Source organism: Danio rerio, chromosome 12, assembly GCF_052040795.2.
Source record: "Danio rerio strain M-AB ecotype USA chromosome 12, GRCz13ab, whole genome shotgun sequence".
NCBI classification, from domain to species: domain Eukaryota; kingdom Metazoa; phylum Chordata; class Actinopteri; order Cypriniformes; family Danionidae; genus Danio; species Danio rerio.
The window spans coordinates 47691370-47714001 of NC_141032.1; the positions used below are offsets into that span (position 1 = coordinate 47691370).

Genomic DNA, 22632 nt, shown 5'->3' on the forward strand with positions numbered 1-22632 from the left:
ACTTTACTTTACTTTACTTTATTTTACTTTACTTTACTTTATTTTACTTTACTTTATTTTACTTTATTTTACTTTACTTTACTGTACTTTACTTTACTTTACTTTATTTTACTTTATTTTACTTTACTTTACTTTATTTTACTTTACTTTACTTTACTTTACTTTATTTTACTTTACTTTATTTTACTTTACTTTATTTTACTTTACTTTACTTTACTTTACTTTATTTTACTTTACTTTAATTTACTTTATTTTACTTTACTTTACTTTACTTTACTTTACTTTACTTTACTTTACTTTACTTTACTTTACTTTACTTTACTTTACTATTTTACTTTATTTTACTTTATTTTACTTTACTTTCTTTTACTTTACTTTACTTTACTGTACTGAACTTTACTTTATTTTACTTTACTTTACTTTACTTTATTTTACTTTACTTTACTTTTCTTTACTTTACTTTACTTTATTTTACTTTTACTTTACTTTACTTTACTTTACTTTACTTTACTGTACTGTACTTTACTTTATTTTACTTTACTTTACTTTACTTTACTGTACTTTACTTTATTTTACTTTACTTTACTTTACTTTACTGTACTTTACTTTACTTTACTTTACTTTACTTTACTTTACTGTACTTTACTTTATTTTACTTTACTTTACTTTACTTTACTGTACTTTACTTTATTTTACTTTACTTTACTTTACTTTACTTTATTTTACTTTACTTTACTTTATTTTACTTTACTTTACTTTATTTAACTTTACTTTAGTTTATTTTACTTTACTGTACTTTACTTTATTTACTTTACTTTACTTTTTTTACTTTACTTTACTTTATTTTACTTTATTTTACTTTACTTTATTTTATTTTACTTTACTTTACTTTACTTTACTTTACTTTACTTTACTTTACTTTACTTTACTTTACTTTACTTTACTTTACAAATGAGCTGTATTGTCTGCTAATCACATCACAATAGAGCACAACCGTCAGATTTTGTAGCTAAAAACTTAATATTCTCCATAGGAAAATTGATTAACAATAAATCGTTAACCCTTTTCTCTTCATAGGGTGCTAAAAAAAGCCCTGGAGTCCTGCTGGTGATTATTATAATGTCTTTGAACTTTTATGACAAAAAAATGCTAAAAATATTGTAATCAAAGTCAATTAAATGACCATATATGGTTCTTTGCCTAATTAAGGGTTAAAAACACACTCTCTCTCTCTTACACACACACACATACACACTGCTGTGACCTCTGAGGTTGTGTGTATGCTTTTGGTTAACCCATCTACTGTATTTAAATTAATCTAACTTAATAAAGGGTGGGTGGGTGGGGTGTAGACTACATTACCCATGATGCTGTGCAGAAACATCCACCAATCAGAAATCTGCAGCCAGTTTAGTACCAAAAGAGCACTTTAGCTCCACCCACTTCTATAAAGCAATGCAAATTAAGGTGTAATTATTCTCCTAATAGCTACTTTGTTTGGATCGCAGCCTACAATGCTGTAATGCAGATGTTTTAAGATTGTTATTATTAATATTATTCATTATTTGTCACTTATTTATCAGGGGTCGCCACAGCAGAATGAACCGCCTTATTATTATTATAGTTATTATTATTCCTGTGGAAAAGATGTATGGCTGTGCGTGCCTTTTTTATAATAGTATCTAGGGGTTTATTAAAAAATGACCTTAAAAGATAATTTTGTAATATTGGCGATCAACTCAAAACTCATAAAATACTCCCAGTGTGGCTTAAAAAAAGTGGGCGGACACTATTGGACTCTGGGTGTGGCCTGTTGCTAAATTCTGAATATGCATTCATATGTAAATGTGGAGGGCGAGGCAGTGGGGCAGTACAGTAGGTAGTGCTGTCGCCTCACAGCAAGAAGGTCGCTGGGTCACTGGTTCGAACCTCGGGTCAGTTGGCGTTTCTGTGTGGAGTTTGCATGTTCTCCCTGCCTTTGTGTGGGTTTCCTCCGTGTGCTCCGGTTTCCCTACCAGTCCAAAGACATGCGGTACAGGTGAATTGGGTAGGCTAAATTGTCCATAGTGTATGAGTGTGTGTGTGAATGTGTGTGGATGTTTCCCAGATATGGGTTGCAGCTGGAAGGGCATCCGCTGCGTAAAATCTTGCTGGATAAGTTGGCAGTTCATTCCGCTGTGGCGACCCCCGATTAATAAAGGGACTAAGCCGACAAGAAAATGAATGAATGAATGTAAATGTGGATTTATTTTCAGAAGATTATGATCCTTTCCAAACCATGCATGCCATTGTCTTACATCATGTTACTGCTTTCCTGCAGATCAGTTGGACCACACAGACTCAACAGTCCAGCTCACACTCTTTCCTCCAATCAAACACACTCCACATACAGAACGTCTCCTCAAGGACACACTGCAGCTTCACCACAGACTGCCAGCATATACCAGGTGTGTGTCGCTCATTTGCATATTGATATATCACGCATGCCCTCACACATTAAAAATGTGTCTGTAAATTACAAGCGGCGACCTCCTGCTCTCCCTCGGGAAGCCAATACGGAAGTAACTAAAACTGCAATTCATCGACTTGCCTTGGGGGGCTGGCTCCAGGAAGTCCAGGTCATTTCTGACTGCAGTGGAAATCGGCCATTTTTACAGCTGATGTTTACAGCCTGGAACAAAAGATTGCTTTGGTGCATATTGCCATGATTACCCTTCATGACAACTGTGAGGGGTGAATTTTTTTATAACTCATCCGTTTCGTTTTTATAAAGTCTTAGGGATGTAACGGTATTGTAAATACCGTCATACCGCAATAGCAATTTTTTTTAATATTAACGTAGTCGCATGACTCGATAAAACTATAGGTCTTCTGAGAAAATTTGCTCAGGCGAATGAAGCGAACGGGAGGTAGGGGAAACTACAATTCCCATCAGCCCAGGCGTGGCCATCATCCTTTGCAGTCTGTTGTCGCTACAGATCCAGTAATGCGGAAATGGAGTGTGCTGCTAGTAGTAGGGATGAAAAAGAGCTGGAAATGATCGAACCTAAAGCAGGTTTTAAATCTGATGTGTGGAAGCATTTCGGTTTCTCTCTAAAAAGATATGAAAAAGGAGAAAAGGTGACAGACAAAGAAAAAGAACAGTATGCAGGCACTGACTGTGGTGAAATATAAGTTGGGGAATACGACTAAAAACAGTCATGGGGACTGCAGAACACAACACGCTTGTTAGATTGATGCAGACATTGACTTGTACCGCAAAGAGACCTCTATCTCAATCATGGCTTGTCCTCTCAAGTGGGGGAAAGACAATGCACACTGCTGTCAACCTTGGCTAAATCTTATCTTTCTGTCCCAGAAACCTCAGTCCCAAATGAGAGGGTTTTTTCTGTTGCAGGGGACATTGTAAATGCCCAGAGATACCAGCTTTTACCAGATTATATTTATATGATAATTTTCCTTTAAACCCATCTCTATCTAAGTGAGTGAGTGTTTAAATGTTGAATGTGATGAGTTTTCAACAATACTAAATTGAAACTTTATTTTTTTACATGGTTAAATAATTTGTTGTTATTAAAATTAAAAAATTGAAGTTCCTGTTTCAAAGCTTACAGATAGATGGCTAATTTGTATGTCATTGACACTTTTTTGGGGTATTTTCATTAGTTTTGTTTTTCCTGTAAATTATTCAATAAATACCGTATCGTGCCATTCATACCGAGCTATTACCATACCGTGAAATTCTGATACCGTTACATCCCTATTAAGTCTGCATAATTAAGGGGCATGGTCAGTTGAGTGACAGCTAGGTCTCGCTGCTCGCTGTCTCGTCACCTCAGCTGATTCCGGCTGATTAGCCGCTGAGCTCGGCATAAACATCATATTTTTGTTTTGGTTAATGTTTATTTACACCAGGGGTCACCAAACTTGTTCCTGGAGGGCCGGTGTCCTGCAGATTTTAGCTCCAACCCTAATCAAACACACCTGGTCAAGCTAATCAAGCACTTACTAGGTATACTTGAAACATGCAGGCAGGTGTGTTGAGTCGAGTTTGAGCTAAAACCTGCAGGGACACCGGCCCTCCAGGACCGAGATTGGTGACCCCTGCTTTACACAGTCAATTGCCTTTTGGAATTATTTCCTACAATTATCAGATGATATGGCATGCTGTGTGCACTTATTTGTGCTCACAAACCATTTACGTGGTTTTCCAGGTGAGTGTAATTATATACTTATTTACCATCTCTATAAATGTATTTGTTTTATTTAAGATCATTTACCATTTATATTTATATTAGAGCTGTAATGCACTTCAGAATCTGTCAGATTGATCAGCTGTAGGCTCTAGAACAGTCATCTGAAGCGTTGTCATACAGTGTCATGCTGGATTTCATCAATAGTCTTACATTTTCTAACATAGACAATATTTAAAGTGTTTGGATGTATTTTGCTTTTTTTCTCCTGTTAAAAAACGTCATAAGAACAATGTTTAGTGGCTCTGTGTATTACAGCAGTGTTTTTAAAAGTCTAAACACTTTATTGATATAGTATACAACCAAGCACATGTGGTCAGAACACAAACGAGACGCAGGTAATGAAGTATTAAGCGTTCTCCCGAAGTAAAGTCCGTCTAAGCCGGGTCCAAGCAAAATGCCAGCAGGTGTCTGTAGCTTTGCTCACTCTCCGCCTTTCTGCGCTTGTTCGGTATCCCGCCATGGGTGTGATGACGCGCGAACAAAATAATGACAATTGGCCACGCCTACTTGTAGCTTCATTTGCACTTTTCAGAAACCTATAGGTGACGTCACGGATACTATGTCCATATATTTTACAGTCTATGGTAAATTAGCAGCTTTCCATATTTTATGATTCATTTTTTAATGTTTATTCCTGCTTTTGAATTGCATTATGGGATCTTGCGCTGCGTCCCAAATCGCATACTTATGCACTATTCTACGTCATTTTGTAGTATAAATAGTGTAAGTAGTGTGTTCACACTGAAAACTCTATAAATAAGTGCACTTTAATTACCCGGATGATGCACTCATTCAGCCGCTAAAATGAAGTGTGTAATGATGTACACTTCACGCACTCAACGACCGCAGGTTTGCTTACGTAGCGGAAGGGGCGGAGCTATCGGGCGCACATGTTGAATAATTTTATTTGTTTTGGATGGTGAAAGCAAAATTCTCCTACGAGAGTGATTATAGCGCCTCCCGATGGTGAATGCGGCAATACTCACGGCAGGTATTATTTGATAATTCGGTCATTTACTTCACTGATTTGGCAACCGTCAAACATCATCAGGGAAACGGTTTGAATTTCCGCTTAAGTAAAAAAACATTAGTGTGCCATTTGGGACGCCGCTACATACATATACTATCCTGTTGAGTGTGTAAGTGCATAAGTACATAGTGCATAGTGTATAGTGTGCCATTTGAGACGCAGCTTTGGTCTTTCTTCCAACAACTTTTAGCCTTAAAAAGTTGGGGGAAAATGACTTTTATGAAGATTTTCAATAGTTTAAAGTATTATATTGTCTGGGTTTTTGTTGTATATTAAGCTACAACCTTGTAATAAACTTCCAGCACATTTTCTGCGATTTTACAGACTTATTTCTCTATATATAATCCTTCTCATACATTAAATTATTACATTATAGTATTTCAAACTACTAAAACATCAATAAACAGCACTTTGTTAAACTGTGGAGTTGAATTTTCAACATTAAAAGTCGAAAAAGCAGAGATCAGTATCCCATAATGCACAAATATAATAAGACTTTTTTAATAGTGCACATATATATTATGACCAAACATGCATGGATATGGTCATTTATTTATTTATTTTCCAGCGTAGTCCCTTTATTCATCAGCATTCGCCACAGCGGAATGAACCGCCAACTTATCCAACATTTGTTTTACACAGTAGATGCCTTTCTAGCTGCAACCCAGTAAAGGGAAACACCTATACACTCTCACGTGCACACACATTCTCTACGACCAATTTAGCTTACCCGATTCACCTATAGCACATGTGTTTGGACTATGGGGAGGAAACCCACGCCAACACGAGGAGAACATGCAAACTCCACACAGAAATGCCAACTGAGCCAGCCAGGACTCGAACCAGCGACCTTCTTGCTGTGAGGTGACAGTGCTACCACCATGTCGCCTGCATGGATACGTTGCTTTACTTATTTTAATACAGCCTCTACTAAAGAGATTTGTTTAATAAAACTGCAGCGGAGGCGAAGTGAGCATTCAGTGTTTGAAAGCTGCTCTTTAGCTGTCAAACCACACAGCAGCAATTCACTAAATCAGCACAGGCGCCTGTCAGACGGATGGATTGGGATGCATTTGTGATCTCAGGGATGTTGTTGTTGAGTAAAGCAGTTTAGGTCTGTGATTAGAGGATGTGCAGAGAATCACAGCTCAGCTTTGTGAAGAGAGTTTAAGAAGTTTAACAAGACTTTAAAGTGTAAGAAGCTGGTACAAGTCCCAGATGGGTCAGTTGGCATTTCTGTGTGGAGTTTGCATGTTCTCCCCATGTTGGCATGGGTTTCCTCTGGGTGCTCTGGTTTCCTCCACAGTCCAAACACATGCGGTATATGTGTATTGGGTAAACAAAATTGGTGTATGTGTTTGAATGCAAGAGGGTATGGGTTTTTCCTAGTACTGGGTTGTGACTGGAAGGGCATCCGCTGCGTAAAACATACGCTGGAATAGTTTTAGGTTCATTCTGTAATGGCAACCCCTAATAAATAAAGGGACTAAGCTAATGAAAAAATAATGAATGAATGTTTTAATGTTAACAGCCTACAGTTAATAAAGTTGACTAAAAGTTCAAACTATTGTTGAATATCATACAATAAAAAATATGAATAATTAAATTACTAAAATTGTGTAATGTAAAAAAAGTCTAAAAAAAAACAAATTGAGGGTCAATAAAAATACAAATGAAACATTTTATAATAATTATAACATATGAATCTTTTTTTAATTAATATTTTTTTAATAGTTAATCTTCATTCATCAATTTTCTTGTCGGCTTAGTCCCTTTATTAATCTGGGGTCGCCACAGCGGAATGAACCGCCAACTTATCCAGCAAGTTTTTACGCAGCGGATGCCCTTCCAGCCGCAAACCATCTCTGGGAAACATCCACACACACACTCATACACTACGGACAATTTAGCCTACCCAATTCACCTGTACCGCATGTCTTTGGACTGTGGGGAAAACCGGAGCAACCGGAGGAAACCCACGCGAAAGCAGGGAGAACATGCAAACTCCACACAGAAACGCCAACTGAGCCGAGGTTCGAACCAGCGACCTTTTTGCTGTGAGGCGACAGCACTACCTACTGCGCCACTGCCTTGCCCATAGTTAATCTTTTTAAATAATAATTAAAGCTAATAATAGTATAAATAATATATACACTCACCGGCCACTTTATTAGGTACACTTTACTAGTACCGGGTATTGACATGACAGCATCACGCAGTTGCTGCAGATTTGTCGGCTGCACATTCAAGATGCGAATCTCTGGTTACACCACATCCCAAATGTGCTCTATTGGATTGAGTTCTGGTGACTGTGGAGGCCATTTGAGTACAGTGAACTCATTGTCATGTTCAAGAAACCAGTCTGAGATGATTCACGCTTTATGACATGGTGCGTTATCCTGCTGGAAGTAGCCATCAAAAGATAGGTACACTTTGGTCATAAAGGGATGGACATAGTAAGCAACAACACTTAGGTCTTGACCATGTCTGCATGCCTAAATGCATTGAGTTGCTGCCATGTGATTGGCTGATTATAAATTCGCGTTAACAAGCAGTTGGACAGGTGTACCTAATAAAGTGGCCGGTGAGTTTCTTTTGTCTTAACATTTTATAAAATTTTTATTTACTTCCATGTTTTTTCAATGTTTGATGCAAGAAAAGTCAAATGCATTTAAAATGAGCAAATGATGATTGAACTTTCATGTTTTTGCATGTTTGTGTGTGTGTGTGTGTGTGTGTGTGTGTGTGTGTCTGTGTTTCTGCAGACTCGTTCTCCTCTGCAGCCGGTGGACTCTGTTCTGCCGTCCCACAGCCTGCGGCGTCTGCCTCAGTGCCCTGCGCTCCACCTCTCTCACCCGCTGACACCAACACACACACACCCGTCTCCAGCCAGAGCCGCTCCACACACATACACGCACAATCCCGCTCCAGCAGCTCCATCAACCCGAGGTCCGGCCTGCCACAACGTCTGCAGGATCGCCATGGTGAGAAAACATGCCAGCTGCATTTATTTCCATTTCAGGTTCATTTTCAATTTTGAATCCAAATATCGTGATACATATTGTTACACCTGGCTCAGGGATGTAACATAATAAGGGAGACGACAAGGAGAAGTATAATCAAAAAGAAGATTTTTTTAACTCAATTTAAATTATATAATCAAAATATCAGTATCAGTATGTTCAATCAGTGTGAAATGCAAATGTATGGATGCTGTAAATGTTTTCAGTGATAGTGTATGGATGCGAAACAAAGCATAAAGGCAAAATAGGAGCGCGGCTCTGGCCAACTGCCAAGTGAATGGACAGCGGCCCCGACAAACTCTCTGCCGGGGTTTAAATAAGGGCGCTGACCAGCATCAGGTGCGCTGAAGGCACGCCCCCAATCTAGAATCAAAATCAAACACAAACAAAACAACGCAGTCCTAACAATATCGAATCGTGAACATTATATCGTGATACACATTGTATCGTGAGTTGAGTGTATCGTTACACCCCTACCATCCACTGAATTGGCTCTATCTCTGTCTCTCCACTCCACCTATAGCCGGTGTGTGGTGAGCGCACTGGCACCACTGTCCTGTGGCTGCCATCACATCATCCAAGTCGATGCTGCACACTGGTGGTAGTGTGGAGATGTGTAGTAACAAAACGGATCTACTTCACTACTGTACTTAAGTACTAAAAGGCAGTATCTGTACTCTACTGGAGTATTGTTTTTTCCACTTTTACTTCAGCACATTTTCGATGAGTTTAATACTTTTACTCTGATAGATTTGTTATGTGCTGCATCGTTACTCGCTACTAGGGGTGTCAAAATTATTGATATCGGTTCAGTAATAGATCATAACCGGTTATGACATACTGACGTCATTTATCTCATATGTGAGATGTCGCAATACTATGACGAAAAAGGTGAGGGCGAGTAAATAACGCTCTTACTACAATGAACCAGTGGTCACAGCACACGAGCCGCTATTTCACAACTACAGAGAAATACTGTAAAACTCTATCTTTACCTCTCTCACAAACTTTGGACATTTGACCCGCTGACGTGTTAGTGAGGTAACTTTTCCTCTCCTCTTGGCTGTTAAAGTGATACTTGTGGATCCTGAATGAGCGTGCCTGAGGTGCAAGTTTTCTCCGCTGTGTCTATTACGGATTATCTGTGATAACCGCGTTTTATGTGCATACAGACTGTAACCGCAGCTGTTCTTCCCGCCATCGATAACCATCGCTTTCATTTCTAAAGCCGATCGCAGCCCTTTCTGTTGAGCAGGTGAAGACGATGACCAATCATAAGGGTGTAAGACCTCGCCTGTCAGCGCTCAAAAAGCGAGCCGGATCATATTTACATGAGTTTATTTGCTGTAAATGCTCATGATGTCTTCTGTGCATGTGTTGATACATTCAGAAAGAGTGTTTTCTTTGAGCAGGTTAAATTAAGGGTACAGTTCATATATCTCACTGCTGTATTGAAGAACAAAATTGTATTACAAATAATATAGAAATATAAATATATTTGTAGATTTTAATTAAAAAATTCTTGTGTTGTGAAGAAAAAATCGAAAAAATCGTTGGCATGATAACTAATCATAACCGAACCAAACCATAAGACCAGTGTAGATTCACACCCCTACTCATTACAATTATAGAGACTTTTTTCATGGCTGCTGCATGGAGGGCGCCATAGTAACCAGCGTCTTCAGGTAGAATGTTTAGAACTTTCGTTTACTGCATTTACAACCGGTAATTTGTGATCCGAAAATGTGTTTCAATTGCGTTTTCAGTGGACTACGGCGTGTTTTTGTGACACACAACTTTGAAAGGTGTGTGTTAAAGCTGTAATCTGTCAGATCTGTGGTTCAAGCATGAGAGGAAAACAGTATCGTAAGCCGTGTTTCTTTTCGTTCTGCTTAATCTACTGGAGTATTGTTTTTTCTCCTACTTCCAATTTTACTTCAGCACATATTTTCGGTGAGTTTAACACTTTTACTCTGATAGATTTGTTATGCGCTGCATCGTTACTCGCTACTAGGGGTGTCAAAATTATTGATATCGGTTCAGAAATAGTTCATAACCGGTTATGACATACTGACGTCATTTATCTTATATGTGAGATGTCGCAATACTATGGCGAAGGAGGCGAGGGCGAGTAGATAACGCTCTTACTACAATGAAGGCGGCACAGCACACGAGCCGCTATTTCACAACTACAGAGAAATGCTGTAAAACTCCATCTTTACCTCTCTCACAAACTTTGGACATTTGACCCGCTGACGTGTTAGTGAGGTAACTTTTTCTCTCCTCATGGCTGTTAAAGTGATACTTGTGGATCCTGAATGAGCGTGCCTGAGGTGCAAGTTTTCTCCGCTGTGTCTATTACGGATTATCTGTGATAACCGCGTATTATGTGCATACAGACTGTAACCGCAGCTGTTCTTCCCGCCATCGATAACCATCGCTTTCATTTCTAAAGCCGATCGCAGCCCTTTCTGTTGAGCAGGTGAAGACGATGACCAATCATAAGGGTGTAAGACCTCGCCTGTCAGCGCTCAGAAAGCGAGCGGGATCATATTTACATGAGTTTATTTGCTGTAAATGCTCATGATGTCTTCTGTGCATGTGTTGATACATTCAGAAAGAGTGTTTTCTTTGAGCAGGTTAAATTAAGGGTACAGTTCATATATCTCACTGCTGTATTGAAGAACAAAATTGTATTACAAATAATATAGAAATATAAATATATTTGTAGATTTTAATTAAAAAAAAATTCTTGTGTTGTGAAGAAAAAATCTAATTATGTATGGAAAGCATCGTCAATGCACCGATATCGAATTGATGCTAATCGTTGGCATGATAACTAATCGTAACCAAACCATAAGACCAGTGTAGATTCACACCCCTACTCATTACAATTATACACCTTTTTCATGGCTGCTGCATGGAGGGCGCCATAGTAACCAGCGTCTTCAGGTAGAATGTTTAGAACTTCCGTTTACAGCGTTTACAACCGGTAATTTGTGATCCGAACATGGGTTTGAATTGCGTTTTCAGTGGACTACGGCGTGTTTTTGTGACACACAACTTTGAAAGGTGTGTGTTAAAGCTGTAATCTGTCAGATCTGTGGTTCAAGCATGAGAGGAAAACAGTATCGTAAGCCGTGTTTCTTTTCGTTCTGCTTAATCTACTGGAGTATTGTTTTTTCTCCTACTTCCAATTTTACTTCAGCACATATTTTCGTTGAGTTTAACACTTTTACTCTGATAGATTTGTTATGTGCTGCATCGTTACTCGCTACTAGGGGTGTCAAAATTATTGATATCGGTTCAGTTATAGATCATAACCGGTTATTACATACTGACGTCATTTATCTCATATGCGCGATGTTGCAATACTATGACGAAAAAGGCGAGGGCGAGTAAATAACGCTCTTACTACAATGAAGGCGGCACACCACACGAGCCGCTATTTGACTACTAAGAAATGCTGTAAAACTCTATCTTTACGTCTCTCACACACTTTAGACATTTGACCCGCTGGGGTGTTAGTGAGGTAACTTTTCCTCTCCTCTTGGCTGTTAAAGTGATACTTGTGGATCCAGACACGAGCGTGCCTGAGGTGTGAGTTTACTGTGTCTATTACGGATTATCTGTGATAACCGCGTATTATGTTCATACAGACTGTAACCGCAGCTGTTCTTCCCACCATCGATCACCATCGCTTTCATTTCTATAGCCGATCGCAGCCCTTTCTGTTGAGCAGGTGAAGACGATGACCAATCATAAGGGTGTAAGACCTCGCCTGTCAGCGCTCAAAAAGCGAGCGGGATCATATTTACATGAGTTTATTTGCTGTAAATGCTCATGATGTCTTCTGTGCATGTGTTGATACATTCAGAAAGAGTGTTTTCTTTGAGCAGGTTAAATTAAGGGTACAGTTCATATATCTCACTGCTGTATTGAAGAACAAAATTGTATTACAAATAATATAGAAATATAAATATATTTGTAGATTTTAATTAAAAAACAATTCTTGTGTTGTGAAGAAAAAATCTAATTATGTATGGAAAGCATCGTCAATGCACCGATATCGAATTGATGCTAATCGTTGGCATGATAACTAATCGTAACCAAACCATAAGACCAGTGTAGATTCACACCCCTACTCATTACAATTATACACCTTTTTCATGGCTACTGCATGGAGGGCGCCATAGTAACCAGCGTCTTCAGGTAGAATGTTTAGAACTTCCGTTTACAGCGTTTACAACCGGTAATTTGTGATCCGAACATGGGTTTGAATTGCGTTTTCAGTGGACTACGGCGTGTTTTTGTGACACACAACTTTGAAAGGTGTGTGTTAAAGCTGTAATCTGTCAGATCTGTGGTTCAAGCATGAGAGGAAAACAGTATCGTAAGCCGTGTTTCTTTTCGTTCTGCTTAATCTACTGGAGTATTGTTTTTTCTCCTACTTCCAATTTTACTTCAGCACATATTTTCGTTGAGTTTAACACTTTTACTCTGATAGATTTGTTATGTGCTGCATCGTTACTCGCTACTAGGGGTGTCAAAATTATTGATATCGGTTCAGTTATAGATCATAACCGGTTATTACATACTGACGTCATTTATCTCATATGCGCGATGTTGCAATACTATGACGAAAAAGGCGAGGGCGAGTAAATAACGCTCTTACTACAATGAAGGCGGCACACCACACGAGCCGCTATTTGACTACTAAGAAATGCTGTAAAACTCTATCTTTACGTCTCTCACACACTTTAGACATTTGACCCGCTGGGGTGTTAGTGAGGTAACTTTTCCTCTCCTCTTGGCTGTTAAAGTGATACTTGTGGATCCAGACACGAGCGTGCCTGAGGTGTGAGTTTACTGTGTCTATTACGGATTATCTGTGATAACCGCGTATTATGTTCATACAGACTGTAACCGCAGCTGTTCTTCCCACCATCGATCACCATCGCTTTCATTTCTATAGCCGATCGCAGCCCTTTCTGTTGAGCAGGTGAAGACGATGACCAATCATAAGGGTGTAAGACCTCGCCTGTCAGCGCTCAAAAAGCGAGCGGGATCATATTTACATGAGTTTATTTGCTGTAAATGCTCATGATGTCTTCTGTGCATGTGTTGATACATTCAGAAAGAGTGTTTTCTTTGAGCAGGTTAAATTAAGGGTACAGTTCATATATCTCACTGCTGTATTGAAGAACAAAATTGTATTACAAATAATATAGAAATATAAATATATTTGTAGATTTTAATTAAAAAACAATTCTTGTTTTGAATGTTGTGAAGAAAAAATCTAATTATGTATGGAAAGCATCGTCAATGCACCGATATCGAATTGATCCTAATCGTTGGCATGATAACTAATCGTATTTGTGATCCGAACATGGGTTTGAATTGCGTTTTCAGTGGACTACGGCTATTTTTGGGACACACAACTTTGAAAGGTGTGTGTTAAAGCTGTAATCTGTCAGATCTGTGGTTCAAGCGCGAGAGGAAAACAGTATCGTAAGCCGTGTTTCTTTTCGTTCTGCTTAATCACGTGCCCCCCAAAAAAAGATATTTAAAATAATCAAAACAATATGAAGTCTTTTGACTGCTTTCTTTACACAGTACTTGTACTTTTACTTTCAGTATTTGAGTAGTAAATTTTGAAATAAATGACTTGTATTACTTAAGTACAAAAAATGTTGAGTACTTTAGTACTTAAAGAGCACTTCAACTTCTACTCAAGTCACTTTTTTAATAGAGCACTTGTACTTTTACTTAAGTCAGGGTCTCTAGTACTTTATCCATTTCTGGTGGAGAGACCCCCCTCATGATTGTGAAGCACTTAGGGGGTGTATGACCATCCACAATAAACGAGCTATATAAATACACAGTATTTACTCACTAGAGCATTCTGGGAAGCTGATAGGTGACTGCTAATGTTTTCTTGTGTCCTATAATAACTTTTATCAGCTTATACAGTATGTGAAAATCATTAGTCTGAGCAAAACAATAGCAAAGCCGGTTTGATTCTTAACGCTGGGGGTTTGATCAGATCAATAACTTTGAACTAATAGCATTATTAAAAATAACCACGAACACACTTCTCTACATGTCAGCATGTATATTGCACTTTTATGAATCCCTTTCTATTTTAGCGTCCTCCAATCCCCCTGCGGTGTTTCAGTGGTGAGCTCGAACTCATTTTTAGTGCACACTGTGATATTTCCTGATAGCTTTACAGTTTAATGTTGGAGCTCCAGCGGTGTGAACGGGCCTCTTTCATTAGGCCTCTGTGTCGTATTAAAGCTCAAGTGTGTTCAGAGTCATGCAATCCAAAGAGAAATCAGCGTGAAGCATCTGGCCAAACTATAAAGGCTGACTGAGCCCATCAGAACGGGTTTGACGTGGCTTAAAATAGTCGGATTGACAAACTCACTGACAGAATGCATTGCTGCCGGCTGTAGTTTAGTCATCGACTTTTGTGACATTTGGAAATGAGCAATATTTAACTTCTAATCCAATTTTGGATGTTCATTTCAGGGCTTTCCACTGTGAGTATTGACGTGTGTTTAATTGGATTCACACATTCATGAATTGGTCAAAGAAAAAACTAATTAGGATGAATCTGACGTGTGTGCTCTAGTGATTGAGGTGAAATTCATTAGCTATATAAAAAACACACACACAAAAAATTGCAAATACTAAAAAGAGAGTTACTTCCAAATATTAGGAAATACTAAATTGGTAAAAGAAAAGAAAATCCTAGGGTAAATCTGACCTGTGATTCAGAAGAAAGATTAAATATATAGTTTTTACTTTCAATGTAATGTGCTTTATATACAAAATTGAGTATATGTAAAAAAAAAAAAATATATATATATATATATATATATATATATATATATATATATATATATATATATATATATATATATATATATATATATATATATATATATATATATATATATATATAGTTGAAGTCAGAATTATTTGCCCTCCTGTTTATTTTTTTTATTTCTGTTTAACGGAGAGATTTTTTTCCAACACATTTCTAATCATAGTTTTAATAACTCATTTCTAATAACTGATTTATTTTATCTTTTCCATGATGACATTAATATGTTATCATTATCATGTTATCATTATTAGCAGTATTATTTATTATATCCATATTTATATTTGTTTTATTAAAAACAAGCTTAGATTTGCCCACCTGTCAGGTTTTAGACAATATGGGGCATAGCATGTGTTTTAGGATATAACTCAGGTTTTTGAGCCCATTTTGCTATTATTGTTAATTTATTCGTTTGCTGGAAATTAGAACTGAATTTAGAAATAGTTTTGAAACAAATATTTGCGCTTAACAAACGAAATTAATTATTTATAGGCTAATTGATGTCTATAAAGGGGTAGTTCAATAAAAAAAAAAATAAAAAAAAAAAATATATATATATATATATATATATATATATATATATATATATATATATATATATATATATATATATATATATATATTTACTTACTCTTTACTCTCTCTCTCTCAAGCAGTTTCCAAACATTTAAGAGTGTCTTAACACAAAAAAGAAGATATTTTGAAGAAAGCTGAAAACTCCTTAACTTTCATAGCAGGAAAAACTAAGGAAGTCAATGGTTACAGGTTTCCAACATTTTTAAAATATCTTCTTTTGTGTTTAACACAAGCGAGAACTCATACAGTAGGTTTGAAATAAGTAAAGGGCGAGTAAATAATGACAGAATTTTTATTCTTGGGTGAACTATTCCTTTAAATGTAAGCTGCCTGTCAAGCTGAAATGAGATGAGCAGTACATTGTCATTAGATCAGGGACAGATGAGTGGGTCACATGACCTCTGGATATCAATGTTGACATGCAAATACTTCATGTTAAAAGGGTAGTTCAACAAAATAATAATAATTTACTCACTCTCAAGTGGTTCCAAATCTTTGGGATTATTTATTCTGTTGAACACAAAAAAGATATTTCAAAGACGAAAAACCCACTGACTTTTATAGTAGGAAAAAAACAAATACCATGGAAGTAAATGGTTACAGGTTTCCAACATTTTTAAAATATCTTCTTTTGTGTTTAACACAAGAGAGAACTCTTTTTGAAACAAGTAAAGGGCGAGAAAATAATGACAGAATTACAATTTTTGTGTGAACTATCCCTTTAAATGTAAGCTGAAATGATGATGATGAAGATGATGATGAGCAGTACATTATCATTAGATCAGGGACAGATGAGTGGGTCACATAACCTCTGGATATCAGTGTTGACACGCAAATAATGCAAATCTTTGAGTGTCTTTATTCTGTTGAACACTAAAGAAGATATTTTGAAGAAAGGAGTTGTTCAACCAAAAATGTTAATGTACTCACTAATTACTCAAGCAGTTTCCAAACCTTTATGAGTTTCTTAATACAGTTGAACAAAAAAGAATACATTTCGAAGAATGATGAAAACCCCTTGACTTTCATAGAAAGAAAAACAATTATGGAAGTCAATTGTTACAGGTTTCCAACATTTTTCAAAATATCTTCTTTTGTGTTTAACAGAAGTGAGAACTCATAAGTTTGAATAAGGTAAAGGTAGAGTAAATGACAGACGTAAATAATCACTTAGCCGCTGCTGCCCTCTGCTGGATAAATAGCGCTCATCACTTTCTCTAAAAACACACGACTGCTTTTAGGTTGCTAAAAAGTCCTCAGGAGTAGAAATATGAAATGTTTGACTTCGGACTTTCCATTTGGTCTCATTATTGTTTTGAAAAACTAGATTACAATATGAATGATCTTATGTGTCGAAGTGTTTTCTGAATGAATGAATGAAAGAATGAATGTTTTCATCCGTGCAGGCGTTTGAGAAGCCCAGTCCTCCTCAGAAACCTCTTCCTGCGGATCCTCTGGGTCGATTGATGAGAAACCCGTCCAACATCAGACTCCCTGCACCCGTCCCCAAACCAGCCGTTCCACGACCTGCTCCACCACAGCCCTGCAGGTGCGCGCACACACACACACACACACACACACACACACACACACACACACACACACACACACACACACACAAATACAAATGTCCCCACAAGGTCAGCTTCGTTGTTGCAAAAAATAAACAATTCTTCACAGCTTCCTTTTGTTTTGAACACATCCACCAAGGTTAAATTGTAAAGGTGATATATCTTTTTTGAATGTTTACCTGTTTTTTCATGATATACAGTTGAGGTCTGAATTATTAGACCCTCTGTATATTTTCCCCAATTTCTGTTTAATGAAAAGAAGACTTTTCTAAACAACAGTTTTAGTAACTCATTTCTAATAACTTAACAATTTTATCTTTGCCATGATGACAGTACCTAATATTTGACTAGATATTTTTTAAGATACTAGTATACAGCTTAAAGTGACATTTAAAGGCTAAACTAGGTTAATTAGTGAAGTTATGGTAATAAGGCAAGTCATTGTAACAGTGGTTTGTTCTGTAGACTATCAAAAACAAATATTGCTTGAGGGGGCTAATAATATTGACCTTAAAATGGGTTTAAAAAATTAAAAACGGCTTTTATTCTAGCCTAAATAAAACAAGTACGACTTTTTCCAGAAGAAAAAAAAATATTATTGGAAATACTGTGAAAAATTCCTGAATCTGTTAAACATCTTTTTCAATATTTCCCAAATGAATAAAAAAATTCACTGTATGACTTCAGCTGTATGTGTTTCTCCAGGCCTCCTCCTAGACATCCAGCGACGCTCCCGAAGCCTCATCTCTCCGGCGGACTGAAGTTCAGCAGCTGAGAGTCAAAGCGAAAGCGTTTTAGTCCTGGAGAAACTGGCTTTTTGCACTATAAAGAAGCTGTTGATCCTGCGGAGGGCGACGTCTGACCCGCGCTGCTCTCCTCCAAGCGGTGCTACGAGTCCAGCTCAGGTACAGGTCACGCGTTATTTATCTCGCTTTCGGGCGTATTTATTTGAGCACAGTGCACTGTGGCTGACACGTTCTCAATCGGTGCTTCGCCACGATTATCTGACTGTCCTTCTGTTGTTGTTTTGAGGAGAAAAAAAAAACCTGTTTATCTGTGAACGTCAAACAGTTTGTGTGGACGCTAAACTGGACTGGAAAGCACATTTGGAAGTGCTTTACCTAGAGTTTTGGTCTTGTTTCTAGTCCAAATACCTAAAAAAGCTTAAATCAAGAAGCATTTTCTTGACAAGTAAAAACTATTGTCTTGTCTTAATATGCTCAAATTGTGTGAGTTTTCCTTTGAAACAAGCAAAATAATCTGCCAATGTTGTAAGCAGAACAGTCTTGTTTTTCATTTTGACATTTTGCTTTCTCCATTGGCAGATTACACTCACCGGCCACTTTATTAGGTACAACTGTCCAGGCACTTGCTAACGCAAATTTCTAATCAGCCAATCACACTGCAGCAACTCGATGCATTTAGGCATGCAGACATGGTCAAGATGATCCGCTGCAGTTCAAACTGAGCATCAGAATGGGGAAGAAAGGGGATTTAAGTGACTTTGAACCTGGCATGGTTGTTGGTGCCAGACAGGCTGGTCTGAGTATTTCAGAAACTGTTGATCTACTGGGATTTTCACACACAACCATTTCTAGAGTTTACAGCATACCTGCCAACACTCACGTTTTTTTCCGGGAGTCTCCTGTATTTTAGACACATCTCCCGTTTTGTTCTGTCTCCCAGAAAACTTCTAGAATTTTACCCCCCCCACACCGGGTGCCGCTTCGGGTGCCACACCGGGTGCCGCTCCTGTCAGCTAAGAACAGGAAACTGAGGCTACAATTCACACAGGGTCACCAAAACTGAACAATAGAAGATTGGAGAAACGTTGCCTGCTCTGATTAGTCTCTATTTCTCTGCCACATTTGGATGATCGAGTCTGAATTTGGCATCAACAACATGAAAGCATGTATCCATCCTGCCTTGTATCAATGGTTCAGGCTGGTGGTGGTGGTGTAATGGTGCGGGGGATATTTTCTTAGCACACTTTGGGTCCATTAGTGCCAACTGAGCGTCGTGTCAACACCACAGCCTACCTGAGTATTGTTGCTGACCATGTCCATCCCTTTATGACCAAAGTGTACCCATCTTCTGATGGCTACTTCCAGCTTGTCTTAAAGCATCTCAGACTGGTTTCTTGAACATGACAATGAGTTCACTGTTCTCAAATGGCTCCAATGGCTCCAATCCAATAGAGCACCTTAGGTATGTGGTGGAACAGGAGATTGGCATCATGAATGTGCAGCCTACAAATCTGCAGCAACTGTGTGATGCTGTCATGTCAATATGGAGCAAAATATCTGAAAAATATTTCCAGTATCTTGTTGAATCTCTGCCATGAAGGATTAAGGCAGTTCTAAAGGCAAAAGGGGGTTTAACCCAGTACTAGTAAGGTGTACCTAATAAAGTGGCCGTTGAGTGTATTTAGCTTGGTTTAAAGAAAAATTCTTAATTTTCGCTTATTATTTCTGAAATCAGTACAATATTGTTTACTTGTCTAGAACATGCTTCTTAATTTAAGAGTTTTTATGTATTTGGAGAAGAAACGAGACAAAAAAAATCTAAGTGAGAAAAGCATTTTTTGCAGTGTTGCTATCAGATCTGTGTCTGTGCTGTCATTCGATGTATAAAAAGGGCTTTTTAACAATTTAATGTGATTTTAATAGCCAATCTATTTTGACATTCCCAGTGGAATTTGGATTGCTGTCATACAAAAGGGATTTTAAATTTGAGGGTCAATTTCACAAACCAAAATGGTTCAGGTCATCATTCACTACTATATTATTTTATTTTATTTTATTTTGTTTTATTTTAGGGATATCCTCCACTCATATCTAATTAGTGTAATTAAAAATATATATATATTATTTTTAAAATGTGCATAAAAATGTAATAATAATAATAATAATAATAAAATCAATCCGTGATTTAACAGGAAGCCAGTGTTTTTAAGGGTAAATCTCACGAAACAAAAATGCTTCAGTTCATCATTCACACCTATTTTATTTTAGTTACTTTTATTTTATTTTATAACTCATTTTATTTTGTTTTATTTTATCAATTTTATATTTTTATTTATTTTTTATATTATTTTATTTTATTGTGTGTGTGTATATATATATATATATATATATATACACATTATTATTATTATTATTATTATCATATATATTATTATTTTATTTTTATTTTATTTTATTAATTATTTTATTTTATCAATTAAATTTTATAAAATTTTAGGGATTTCCTCCGCTCATATTCTCATAAATGTAAAACATTTTCCACCCCAAAATTTATATTTTTAAGTTATAATTTACAGTATATAATTTACTTTTAAATATATAATACAAGCCATAAGAATAATAGACAAAATATATAAATATGCCAAAGTCTAATATATATATATATATGTTAGTTATGCTTAAAATATACAATCTGTTATGCTAAATACATTTTTAAAAATCACCTTTAATATTACCCGCAATTTAGTGATCAAAATAATCCTTCAAACCGGTTTCACTGTAGTAAGAAAAAACACAATTTCTACATTACTTTTATTTATTTTATTTGTTTTTTTGTGAAATATGATCTGGAGGTTCATGTTAAAATCCTAAACGTTAAAAAATATATTTCAAATTCTCTTCAATTGAGTATACACTCATCTATCTTTTCTTTTCGTTTTTCTTTTTTTGCATGATAAATTGTGTAGCGCATTACACGCTTCAAGTTTCAACCTTTTGTTGATTTGAAAGCTGATCGTAAAGACAGACGGACACAGATGCAGTAATATATCTGAAGAATGTTTTCTCAGACATTTACTGAGACATGTGCTCACCAGCAAGAGCCAGAAACCCTGATTTCATCTTCATCCAGCCATATTTCCACACACATCCTCTGAAACAGAGTTATCGTGGCCAAAAATGAAAACAAGCTACATTCATGCTCTTAAGGATTTTCTTTAATTTCCACTTATAATAATGTAGCCAGATGCAGAGTTATAACTGAACTGTGCTTAATGAAAACAGACACATGAATCCCAAATATTCCCTCAATCTCTTTGGTTTTCCACAAACTCGCTGGCAGAGGATCATGGGAGATTGGTCAGGGGCACAAAACACTGCACTAAGAGAATAGGATGTGGGGGAAAAACATTTTAGAAATGTTGTGGAGCAAGTGGTCAAGTTAGTTTGGTTTTGTGGGAACTACAGCACAGTAAATGGTTCAGTTGAATTGTTACGTTGGAGTTTCATGCATAGTGATGGAAAAGATTGTAAACAAAGACATAATAGAGCGAAGACTCAAAACATATACACTACTATTACAACTTTAAAGGTCGGTAGGAATTTTAAATGAATTTCAAAGGCTTATTTTATTTGATTGGACATGCAGTAAATATTGTAATATTTTTTTTCCTTTTCCAAGTAAATATTTTCTGTGAATATATTATAAAATGTAATTTAATACTTGACGCAAATCTGAATTTTAAGCATCATTCCTCAGTCTTCATTGTCACATGATCCTTCAGAAATGATTCTAATGTGCGGCATTAGGTTACAAAACCAGTAATAAGGGTGTATTTAAAAAAAAAAAACGCTGAATAAAATAAGCTTTCCATTGATGTGTAGTTTGTTAGGATTTGTCAATATTTGGCTGATATACAACTATTAAAAAATCTGGAATCTGGTTCAAAAATATCTAAATATTCAGATAAAATTGCTTTTAAAGTTCAATTAAATAAAATAATTTTTGAACCTTAAAATGTTTTTTTTTTTCTTTTTTTTTTAATGCAGGACATGTCAATATTTGGCTGATATACCACAATTAGAAAATCTATAATCTGAGAATTCAAAAACATTAAAATATTCTGAAAATGTATTTTAAAGTTGTCCAAATTAAATCATATTTCATATACAAATCATATTCTTTGTCAAAATGTTCACGTTTTGATATGTTAATGGTTGAAATTTTACAAAAATGATGTAGAAAATTTCAAATTTAAATCCAACTAAAAGCAACCTTTTCAACTAAATAGTAATACATTTAATAAAACATCTAAATATTCAGGAAATCACTTTTAAAGCGACCAAACTAAATTCTTGCATTTTACTAATCAAAAGTTAATTTTTTATATATTAATGGTGGAAAATTTTCTAGTTGATGTCGGAAATTACAAAACCAACTCTTTTATGAATCATTTAAACAACATTTTTAATTAAATCAAATTTTTACGTTATTTTAAATTTTAAAATTTTAAATTTTAACGTTAAAATGTTTTTATTTT

The 22632-nt window shown here is 36.3% G+C and overlaps 1 protein-coding gene across 2 annotated transcripts in view; it reads left to right on the forward strand.

Annotated features, from left to right (window-relative positions):
• adam12a (ADAM metallopeptidase domain 12a) overlaps positions 1 to 22632 on the forward strand; it is a 245472-nt gene that overhangs the window by 220182 nt on the left and 2658 nt on the right. Inside the window, exons 20-23 of one of the 2 annotated variants that reach the window (XR_015504576.1) lie at positions 2321 to 2447; positions 8052 to 8270; positions 17184 to 17326; positions 18054 to 18253. Coding sequence is in view for 1 of the 2 variants with exons in the window: in XM_087276907.1 (XP_087133033.1) it covers positions 2321 to 2447; positions 8052 to 8270; positions 17184 to 17326; positions 18054 to 18123 (559 nt within the window). In the remaining variant the exon portion in view is untranslated. Of the gene's footprint in view, positions 1 to 2320; positions 2448 to 8051; positions 8271 to 17183; positions 17327 to 18053; positions 18741 to 22632 lie in introns of those variants that run through there. The other variant, XM_087276907.1, reaches the window with a different exon arrangement.